This window comes from Rhinoderma darwinii (assembly GCF_050947455.1).
Source record: "Rhinoderma darwinii isolate aRhiDar2 chromosome 3 unlocalized genomic scaffold, aRhiDar2.hap1 SUPER_3_unloc_2, whole genome shotgun sequence".
In the NCBI taxonomy this organism is placed as follows: Eukaryota; Metazoa; Chordata; class Amphibia; order Anura; family Rhinodermatidae; genus Rhinoderma; species Rhinoderma darwinii.
The window spans coordinates 889,944-902,711 of record NW_027461745.1 but is presented as its reverse complement, the minus strand read 5'-3'; the positions used below and the strand labels follow the sequence as shown (position 1 = coordinate 902,711).

At 41.4% G+C, this 12,768-nt stretch overlaps 1 protein-coding gene across 3 annotated transcripts in view; it reads left to right on the top strand.

Annotated features, from left to right (window-relative positions):
• LOC142683473 (beta-1,3-galactosyltransferase 5-like) overlaps positions 1 to 11,046 on the top strand; it is a 65,116-nt gene extending 54,070 nt beyond the window's left edge. For all 3 annotated transcript variants that reach the window (XM_075847327.1, XM_075847326.1, XM_075847325.1), the window contains exons 2-3: positions 9,719 to 10,304; positions 10,425 to 11,046. In XM_075847327.1, the coding sequence (XP_075703442.1) occupies positions 9,722 to 10,304; positions 10,425 to 10,882 (1,041 nt within the window). In that variant the 5' untranslated portion in view covers positions 9,719 to 9,721 and the 3' untranslated portion in view covers positions 10,883 to 11,046. The remainder of the gene's footprint in view (positions 1 to 9,718; positions 10,305 to 10,424) is intronic.
• The last annotated feature ends 1,722 nt before the right edge of the window (positions 11,047 to 12,768 follow it).

Sequence of the window (12,768 nt, the reverse complement as noted above, 5' to 3'; positions counted from 1 at the left end):
ACCCCCATACTGTAACTGAATTACACCACATAGTGACTGAATAATACCCCCATACTGTTACTGAATAATACCACCACACCATAACCACATAGTGACTGAATAATACACCCATACTATTACTGAATAATACCTCCACACCATAACCACATAGTGACTGAATAATACCCCCATACTGTTACTGAATAATACCACCACACCATAACCACATGGTGACTGAATAATACCCCCATATTGTTACTGAATAATACCACCACACCATAACCACATAGTGACTGAATAATACCCCCATACTGTTACTGAATAATACCACCACACCATAACCACATAGTGACTGAATAATACCCCCATACTGTTACTGAATAATACCGCCACACCATAACCACATAGTGACTGACTAATACCCCATACTGTTACTGAATAATACCACCACACCATAACCACATAGTGACTGAGTAATACCCCCATACTGTTTCTGAATAATACCTCCACACCATAACCACATAGTGACTGAATAATACCCCCATACTGTTACTGAATAATATCACCACACCATAACCACATAGTGACTGAATAATACCCCCATACTGTTACTGAATAATACCACCACACCATAACCACATAGTGACTGAATAATACCTCCATACTATTACTGACTAATACCACCACACCATAACCACATAGTGAATGAATAATACCACCATACTGTTACTAAATAATATCACCACACCATAACTACATAGTGACTGAATAATACCCCCATACTGTTACTGAATAATACCCCCACACCATAACCACATAGTGACTGAATAATACCCCCATACTGTTACCGAATAATACCACCACACCATAACCACATAGTGACTGAATAATACCACCATACTGTTACTGAATAATATCACCACACCATAACTACATAGTGACTGAATAATACCCCCATACTGTTACTGAATAATACCCCCACACCATAACCACATAGTGACTTTATAATACCCTCATACTGTTACTGAATAATACCGCCACACCATAACCACATAGTGAATGAATAATACCCCCATACTGTTACTGAATAATACCGCCACACCGTAACCACATAGTGACTGAATAATACCCCCATACTGTTACTGAATAATACCACCACACCATAACCACATAGTGACTGAATAATACCCCCATACTATTACTGAATAATATCACCACACCATAACCACATAGTGACTGAATAATACCCCCATACTATTACTGAATAATACCGCCACACCATTACCACATAGTGACTGAATAATACCCCCATACTGTTACTGAATAATACCCCCACACCATAACCACATAGTGACTGAATAATACCCCCATACAATTACTGAATAGTACCACCACACCATAACCACATAGTGACTGAATAATATCCCCATAATGTTACTGAATAATACCACCACACCATAACCACATAGTGACTGAATAATGCCCCCATACTGTTACTGAATAATACCACCACACCATAACCACATAGTGACTGAATAATACCCCCATACTATTACTGAATAATACCGCCACACCATTACCACATAGTGACTGAATAATACCCTCATACTATTACTGAATAATACCGCCACACCATTACCACATAGTGACTGAATAATACCCCCATACTGTTACTGAATAATACCTCCACACCATAACAACATAGTGACTGAATAATACCCCCATACTATTACTGAATAATACCGTCACACCATAACCACATAGTGACTGAATAATACCCCCATACTGTTACTGAATAATACCTCCACACCATAACCACATAGTGACTGAATAATACCCCCATACTGTAACTGAATTACACCACATAGTGACTGAATAATACCCCCATACTGTTACTGAATAATACCACCACACCATAACCACATAGTGACTGAATAATACACCCATACTGTTACTGAATAATACCTCCACACCATAACCACATAGTGACTGATTAATACCCCCATACTATTACTGAATAATACCAACACACCATAACCACATAGTGACTGAATAATACCACCATACTATTACTGAATAATACCACCATACTGTTACTGAATAATACCTCCACACCATAACAACATAGTGACTGAATAATACCCCCATACTATTACTGAATAATACCGTCACACCATAACCACATAGTGACTGAATAATACCCCCATACTGTTACTGAATAATACCTCCACACCATAACCACATAGTGACTGAATAATACCCCCATACTGTAACTGAATTACACCACATAGTGACTGAATAATACCCCATACTGTTACTGAATAATACCACCACACCATAACCACATAGTGACTGAATAATACACCCATACTATTACTGAATAATACCTCCACACCATAACCACATAGTGACTGAATAATACCCCCATACTGTTACTGAATAATACCACCACACCATAACCACATGGTGACTGAATAATACCCCCATATTGTTACTGAATAATACCACCACACCATAACCACATAGTGACTGAATAATACCCCCATACTGTTACTGAATAATACCACCACACCATAACCACATAGTGACTGAATAATACCCCCATACTGTTACTGAATAATACCGCCACACCATAACCACATAGTGACTGACTAATACCCCATACTGTTACTGAATAATACCACCACACCATAACCACATAGTGACTGAGTAATACCCCCATACTGTTTCTGAATAATACCTCCACACCATAACCACATAGTGACTGAATAATACCCCCATACTGTTACTGAATAATACCACCACACCATAACCACATAGTGACTGAATAATACCTCCATACTGTTACTGACTAATACCACCACACCATAACCACATAGTGACTGAATAATACCCTCATACTGTTACTGAATAATACCTCCACACCATAACCACATAGTGACTGAATAATACCCCCATACTGTTACTGAATAATACCTCCACACCATAACCACATAGTGACTGAATAATACCCCCATACTGATACTGAATAATACTGCCACACCATAACCACATAGTGACTGAATAATAACCCCATACTGTTACTGAATAATACCCCCACACCATAACTACATAGTGACTGAATAATACCCTCATGCTGTTACTGAATTATCCTGCCACATCATAACCACATAGTGACTGAATAATACCCCCATACTGTTACTAAATAATACCACCACATCATAACCACATAGTGACTGAATAATACCCCCATACTGTTACTAAATAATACCACCACACCATAACCACATAGTGACTGAATAATACCCCCATACTATTACTGAATAATACCCCCACACCATAACCACATAGTGATGAATAATACCCCCATACTGTTACTGAATAATACCACCACACCATAACCACATAGTGACTGAACAATACCCCCATACTGTTACTAAATAATACCACCACACCATAACCACATAGTGACTGAATAATACCCCCATACTGTTACTGAATAATACCACCACACAATAACCACATAGTAACTGAATAATACCCACATACTGTTACTGAATAATACCTCCACACCATAACCACATAGTGACTGAATAATACCCCTATACTGTAACCGAATAATACCGTCACACCATAACCACATAGTGACTGAATAATACCCCCATACTGTTACTGAATAATATCTCTAAACCATAACCACAGTGACTGAATAATACCCCCCATACTGTTACTGAATAATACCAACACACCATAACCATATAGTGACTGAATAATACCCCCATACTGTTACTGAATAATACCACCACCCCATAACCACATAGTGACTGAATAATACCCGCCATACTGTTACTGAATAATACCGCCACACCATAACCACACAGTGACTGAATAATACCCCCATACTGTTACTGAATAATACCACCACCCCATAACCACATAGTGACTGAATAATACCCGCCATACTGTTACTGAATAATACCGCCACACCATAACCACACAGTGACTGAATAATACCCCCATACTGTTACTGAATAATACCACCATACCATAACCACATAGTGACTGAATAATACCCCCATACTGTTACTGAATAATACCGCCACACCATAACCACACAGTGACTGAATAATACCCTTACACTGTTACTGAAGACCAATATGACCCCCATATAGTTATCATGTTGTGGAATATTCCAGTTATACACAGAAGCTCTGCAGACGATATAAGTGATTACAGCACATTTATATCTAGTGACTCACAGGTGATGTTTTCTCCGATTTAGAGTCGTTAACTTTTCCTTTTTTCTCCATCCGGTCCAGACCACTTTGACGACTTATTCCAGGCACGACTCGTCTGTGCAGAATTTGACACACAGACATGTTGGTTTCTCGCTTTTCCATCATCCTTCACACATATACCCCATCCTCTAAACAAACTCGTAATCTACAGTGTCCCATATGGTAATAATGATCCCTCAGTGCTCGACAATATAAAAGTGCCCCATCAGTAACCGTGCCCCTATTGCTCCCACAGCAGTAATGCCCCCTTCGTGCCTCCTGTAGATAGTGCTGCGCACAGCCCCCCTGTAGCTAGTAGAAGAAAATGGAGAAAAAACCACGGTGCCACTTGGTGCAGGTCACAAGGGAGATTATGGACGATGATCAGTGGTGCAGATTATCCTCACCTATTGGTGTTGTGCAAGGGTAGGAAGACAGGTAATAGTTGGCACAAAGGTGACCGCACGATACAGTATATATGAGAGGAAAAAAAGAATCAAATACAGCGCTGCTAACATCAATTGTAAATCCAGACAAAGAAGGAGTTAGTAATAAAAATATTTATTGGGTTTTGAAGGGTTAAATAGGCTATGCGTTTCGACGCTGGACCAGCACCTTCAACAGCCCCCCTTGTATATAGTGCCACACAGCCCTCTTTGTATATAGTGCCACACAGCCCCTCCTTGTATATAGTGCCACACAGCCTTCCCCTTGTATATAGTGCGACACAGCCCTTCCCTTGTATATAGTGCCACGTACCCCTCCTCGTATATAGTGCCGCACAGCCCGCTTGTATATAGTGCGACACAGACCTCTTTGTATATAGTGCCACAAAGCCCCCTTGTATATAGTGACACACAGTCCCCCTTGTATATAGTGTCACACAGCCCCCTTGTATATAGTGCTACACAGCCCTCCTTGTATATAGTGCCACATACCCCCCTTGTTTATATAGTGACACACAGCCCCCCTTGTATATAGTGCCACATATGCCTCCTTGTGCATATAGTGACACACAGCCCCCTTGTATGTAGTGCCACATATGCCTCCTTGTGTATATAGTGACACACAGCCCCCTTGTATATAGTGCCACACAGCCCTCCCCTTGTATATAGTGCCACACAGCCCAGTCTTGCATAAAGTGCGACACATCCCCCTCCCTTGTATATAGTGCCACATATCCCCTCCCTTGTATATAGTGGCACACATCCCCCCTTGTATATAGTGCCACACAGCACCCCTCCCTCGTATACAGTGCCGCACAGCCCCCCTGTGGAGTTCTCCACACAGCCCTCCCCCTTGTAAATAGTGCCATACAGTCCCCCTAAAATAGTAAATAGTAAATAGTGCCACACAGACCCCTTGTATAAACTGCCACACAGCCCCCCCCCCTTGTATATAGTGCCACATAGACCCTCTTTGAATATAGTGCCACACAGCCCTCTCCTTGTATATAGTGCCACATACCCCTCCTTGTATATAGTGCCACACAGCCCCCTTGTATGTAGTGCCACACAGCCTCCCTTGTATATAGTGCCACACAGCCCTCCTTGTGTATATAGTGCCACACAGCCCTCCTTGTATATAGTGCCACATACTCCCACATGTATATAGTGCCACACAGCCTTCCCCTTGACTATAGTGCTACACAGCCCTCCCCTTGTATATAGTGCCACACAGCCCTCCCCTTGTATATAGTGCCACACAGCCCTCCCCTTGTATATAGTGCCACACAGCCCTCCCCTTGTATATAGTGCCACACAGCCCTCCCCTTGTATATAGTGCCACACAGCCACCCTTGTATATAGTGCTACACAGCCCTCCTTGTATTAAGTGCCACATACCCCCTTGTATATAGTGACACACAGCCCTCCTCCCTTGTATATAGTGCCACACAGCCGCCTTGTATATAGTGCTGCACAGCCCCCCTCCAAAAAAAAAATTATATGGCACTCCCGTTCCCGCGACGGACGGAGCTGCATTGGCACAGGTCGGGACGCATGCGCAGACCAGCTTGATGCAGTAACGTCATCACGCTGTCCTGAGGATGCAGATACAAGTGAATGTGGCTGTGCTAGCACTGAGGCTCCCTCTGGTGCTAGTGATGCCACCAAGCATGTGGGGGCCCATGCCGCCCGGCAAAAATGTTATAGCCTGGGTGGCGAGGGTTTCCTTGCGCCTCGTAGCAGCAGAGGGCACTAAGAGGATGGGATCCCTGGACATTTGCCCAGTTTGCACCCCCCTAACCGCAGCTCCAGGCGGGTGTCTGCCCTGATTTATAGGGTGTCTGCTCTAAAGGAGCATTATTTTTTTCCACTGCAGGTTTTCCGCAGTGGATATTCCGGGCGAAAAACCGCACCATTTAACTCGTTTTTTTTTTGGCTGGAATGCCGTGCGGCCGCATGGGAGGAAACGCGGAGTCCCTTTAAGCAGCGTATCCACCCTGTGTGAACGTAGCCTAATAGTTCTGCTATGTCAGCACATCCCCCTAATACCTGACTATATGTCCACTGTCCTGATGTTATGCCAGGACTCCTGGGACTTGTGGTACCTGTGTGCCAGGCTCCAGCTCAGGAACAGCTGCAGATTTTTGTGGCTGTTTTTGTACTTTTTCCTGTTTTTGTATATTCGCTCCCCCTCTCTTCACCAGCAGATGCACAATTTTTGGATTTGCATTTTATGATTTAGAAATAAAGTAAATTTACATTTGCAGCATTAGTTTATGTTCGTTTTATCTCCTGACCAGTGTAGGATTTCTTCTCCAGTCACAGCTCAGGTGTACGCGCTGTCTCTTTAAACTGCCGTTGACTCCTCCAGTTTTCTCACCTGCTCCAGACTCGTTACCAGCTGCACCTGCTGACCTTGGGTCACATTCTCAGGTTTGATCCAGTGAAAGTTTTAAAAAGCACCTTGAGAATTTTCTGCAGATTTCTCGGGTGTCGCAGCCGGAGATTTTACAGCATTTTTCCTTTTCCAAGATCGTGTGCGGCCAAAGGATTCAATGCTGTTCACCACATCCCCCTACTCCAGATTCTCCAGCAATGTTAGTCTTTATGTTGTGTCTGTGCTGGAGGGGCGTGCTGTACACCCGCTGCATGTGCCCCCCACATCCCACACCCCACATTCTGTGCACTGAGCTGACTTTGCTTTAAACTTTTAAGGTTTCTTCCAGGAGATTCATCCTGTCATTCAGACTGATTTACTTCGCTTTCTAAGATGCTATAAGTATTATAGTAGTTATATTCTTGTATATAGAAGCAGTATTATAGTAGTTATATTCTTGTATATAGGGGGCAGTATTATAGTAGTTATATTCTTGTATATAGGGGCAGTATTATAGTAGTTATATTCTTGTATATAGGGGCAGTATTATAGTAGTTATATTCTTGTATATAGGAGCAGTATTATAGTAGTTATATTCTTGTATATAGGGAGCAGTATTATAGTAGTTATATTCTTGTATATAGGAGCAGTGTTATAGTAGTTATATTCTTGTATATAGGAACAGTATTATAGTAGTTATATTCTTGTATATAGGAGCAGTGTTATAGTAGTTATATTCTTGTATATAGGAGCAGTATTATAGTAGTTATATTCTTGTGTGTGTATATATAGGGGGCAGTATTATAGTAGTTATATTCCTGTATATAGGAGCAGTATCATAGTAGTTATATTCTTGTATATAGGGGGCAGCATTATAGTAGTTATATTCTTGTATATAGGGGGCAGCATTATAGTAGTTATATTCCTGTATATAGGAGCAGTATTATAGTAGTTATATTCTTGTATATAGGAGCAGTATTATAGTAGTTATATTCTTGTATATAGGGGCAGTATTATAGTAGTTATATTCTTGTATATAGGGGGCAGTATTATAGTAGTTATATTCTTGTATATAGGGGGCAGCATTATAGTAGTTATATTCTTGTATATAGGGGGCAGCATTATAGTAGTTATATTCCTGTATATAGGAGCAGTATTATAGTAGTTATATTCCTGTATATAGGGGCAGTATTATAGTAGTTATATTCTTGTATATAGGAGCAGTATTATAGTAGTTATATTCTTGTATATAGGGGCAGTATTATAGTAGTTATATTCTTGTATATAGGAGCAGTATTATAGTAGTTATATTCTTGTATATAGGAGCAGTATTATAGTAGTTATATTCTTGTGTATATATAGGGGGCAGTATTATAGTAGATATATTCTTGTATATAGGGGGCAGTATTATAGTAGTTATATTCTTGTATATAGGGGCAGTATTATAGTAGTTATATTCTTGTATATAGGAGGCAGTATTATAGTAGTTATATTCTTGTATATAGGAGACAGTATTATAGTAGTTATATTCTTGTATATAGGGAGCAGTATTATAGTAGTTATATTCTTGTATATAGGGAGCAGTATTATAGTAGTTATATTCTTGTATATAGGAGGCAGTATTCGAATAGTTATATTTCTGTATATAGGGGCAGTATTATAGTAGTTATATTCTTGTATATAGGGAGCAGTATTATAGTAGTTATATTCTTGTATATAGTGGGCAGTATTATAGTGTTATATTCTTGTATATAGGAGCAGTATTATAGTAGTTATATTCTTGTATATAGAGGGCAGCATTATAGCAGTTATATTCTTGTATATAGGGGCAGTATTATAGTAGTTATATTCTTGTATATAGGGAGCAGTATTATAGTAGCTATATTCTTGTATATAGGGGGCAGTATTATAGTAGTTATATTCTTGTATATAGGGGGCAGTATTATAGTAGTTATATTCTTGTATATAGTGGGCAGTATTATAGTAGTTATATTCTTGTATATAGTGTGCAGTATTATAATAGTTATATTCTTGTATATAGGGGGCAGTATTATAGTCGTTATATTCTTGTATATAGGGGGCAGTATTATAGTAGTTATATTCTTGTATATAGGGCAGTATTATAGTAGTTATATTCTTGTATATAGGGGCAGTATTATAGTCGTTATATTCTTGTATATAGGAGGCAGTATTATAGTAGTTATATTCTTGTATATGGGGCAGTATTATAGTAGTTATATTCTTGTATATAGGGGCAGTATTATAGTAGTTATATTCTTGTATATAGGGGCAGTATTATAGTAGTTATATTCTTGTATATAGGGGGCAGTATTATAGTAGTTATATTCTTGTATATAGGGGCAGTATTATATTAGTTATATTCTTGTATATAGGAGCAGTATTATAGTAGTTATATTCTTGTATATAGGGGCAGTATTATAGTAGTTATATTCTTGTATATAGGAGCAGTATTATAGTAGTTATATTCCTGTATATAGGGGGCAGTATTATAGTAGTTATATTCTTTTATATAGGGGGCAGTATTACAGTATACAGGTGGAATATGTAGAACATTGAGGTTGCGATTTGCTTTCGGTCATTCCATGCTTATTCTCCCACTTTTTGCACTTTATTTTTAGGAAATGAAACGCTCTTTCTTCTTGATCAGCTCTGGCCTGTTTTCTGCCACTCTTTTCATTACATTTAAATGGATAGGACAGTCGGACTCCCGTCTGTCTAGAATTCGTCTGGAGACACCCATCATCACTACTATGATTCCAGTAATGAGACAATCAGTGACTCTTAATGATGGAAAATATGATTATTACTTGAACCTCACAAGTTTTGAGTCTGAGTTCCCGCACCTGCAGACGTACCTATGCTCAGTGATTCACAGTCCGCCTATAGCCCCGTATGATGACAGCAACTTACCGCTCCTTATTATGGCCGTCAAATCTCATCCAGGAGCGGGGAGCAGGAGAGCCGCCTTACGACATACCTGGGCTAAGGAACAAGAGCTTAAAGGCTTCAAGATGAGACGACTATTTCTGGTGGGCAGGACGGAGTCGTCGGGGGAAATGGAGATAGTAAATTTGGAGAGCACTGTGTATAAGGACATTTTACAGTGGGACATGATCGAAGGACATCACAACTTATCTCTGAAGGAACGATGTTTTCTGGAGTGGCTACATTACAATGTCCCCGAAGTGGATTACATATACAAGGGTGAGTGAAGGGTGAAGTCCGTAATATTATCCCAATGACCCTATAACTTTTAGGAATCCTCTGTATGTGACATTATTACAACGATGTCCCCGTTTCTAATGTCTTGCGTTTTCCCGGCAGGTGACGACGATGAGTTTGTGAACGTAGAGCTGGTGGTGGAGAACATTAAAGAGTACGCTTTTACCGATACGGTTTATGGTTTTCACCAGCATCGTCCACCTGTCATGCGCCACACCAAATACAGTATCAGTAAGACCCTCTACCCATTGACAAACTATCCCGGCTTTGTGTCAGGAGGAGGCTTCATCTTCCCAGGACTCTCTGTGGCCAGTTTATTTGAAGCCTCTTGTAAAATCCCGGTTTTCCCATTGGACGATGTGTATTTTGGCTTCTTGGCTTTGGCAGCAAATTTGACTTATAAACATGACTCTCGTTTCTATGTCAGCGGGCTGAAGTACTCGGTGTGTAAGTACAAGGAGGCAATGGTTGTACATGGAATAAGCCCCGACAGACTGCTAGTGATATGGAGAGAGGTGAATGAGCACACGTGCGAGAATACAAATCAAACCACGACTTAATGGATGATGAGGACGCCGGGCTATGAAGGACTTTGAAAGATGATAAATGGTCCACATGAAGTACAAGCAGTTGTGACGACTTCACGTGATTTATACTGATGGCGACTTTCGGAAGAACATGATCATTTGTGTCAATATATTAATAAAGTCTATATTTTTTTTAATTGCTCTAAAATCCATACATCGAACTCTCAAATATAATCATTCTTCTATGTTCTCCACCTCTCTAGTGTGTCCTCTTTATTGTGTGTCCTCCATCCCCTCTGGTGTGTCCTCCATCCCCTCTGGTGTGTCCTCCATCCCCTCTGGTGTGTCCTCCATCCCCTCTGGTGTGTCCTCCATCCCCTCTGGTGTGTCCTCCATCCCCTCTGGTGTGTCCTCCATCTCCTCTGGAGTGTCCTCCATCTCCTCTGGAGTGTCCTCCATCTCCTCTGGAGTGTCCTCCATCTCCTCTGGAGTGTCCTCCATCTCCTCTGGAGTGTCCTCCATCTCCTCTGGAGTGTCCTCCATCTCCTCTGGAGTGTCCTCCATCTCCTCTGGAGTGTCCTCCATCTCCTCTGGAGTGTCCTCCACCTCCTCTGGAGTGTCCTCCACCTCCTCTGGAGTGTCCTCCACCTCCTCTGGAGTGTCCTCCACCTCCTCTGGAGTGTCCTCCTTCTGCTGGGTTCTCCACCTCCTCTGGAGTGTCCTCCTTCTGCTGGGTTCTCCACCCCTCCTGGAGTGTCCTCCTTCTGCTGGGTTCTCCACCCCTCCTGGAGTGCCCTCCTTCTCCTGGGTTCTCCACCCCTCTCTGGTGTGCCCTGTTTCTCCTGGGTTCTCCACCCCTCTCTGGTGTGCCCTGTTTCTCCTGGGTTCTCCACCCCTCTCTGGTGTGTATCGTCCTTCCCTCTCCTGGGTTCTCCACCCCTCTCTGGTGTGTATCGTCCTTCCGGAAATTGCTTGGCTATCTGAAGGTTGATGCAGGTCAGTCTCCCTGGCATTGGACACAGTGACGTAGTTTGGGAGGGTGAAAAGGAATTAGTTTGGGACTTGGTAGTAAAGTTTGGGATGGGTAGCACCTTTAAGGCCCCATGCACATGACTGTAAAAAACGTCCGTAATTGCGGACCGCAGTTACGGACCAATTTATTTCTATTGTCCACGGACACCTTCCCGTTTATTTACGTGTCTGGGTCATGGAAGTGTACCAAAACGGATAGGACATGTCCTATCTCTTGCTTTTTACGGGCTATGCTCCCATTACAGGCACAGCTGTGTGCATGGGGGTCTTACTAGGAGGGTTCATCTATTCTTTACGAATTTAGTAGTTAGGAACATGAGAGAGCCTGAGATATGACCCTGCTCACAATGATTCTGAGACAACATGGTCTTCACTCTCCTTTGATCAGTTCTAATCAGAGGAGAATCCGGTATTGTGGGTTTCAGAGCAGGGTGAAGAGAGGACCAAATTTTCCTGTACTCGGAGGATGTGCTGCTATTTTGAGAAGATGTAAACAAATTGGAAGTTTACGTAGTCGCTCAGAATTTTAGTCGGAGCTCGGCATTGGAAATTATTTGGTCAAAATCCATGTTGACTCATTTTCTAGATTATTACTTCCTGTAAAAGTCAAGCTAAAAATACTCACAATGGAAGATTACTGTAAATATCTTGGAATTAAAGGATTGGGTTGGATAACAAATTTTATGGACCTTAGGAGTTATCATTTTAGCAGAGGGACTGAGAGAAAAACCAGGACATGGGTCAGTAGCCTAAACCACTGTCATTTAGTCAGTTTGTCTTCTCCTCATCACCCGCATAGATAGACCATATATTTGGAAATGATTGGGTCTGTAATTATGGGTGATTTTACAGTCGTGTGCATGGGGCCTTAAGGTTCTCACCAGTAA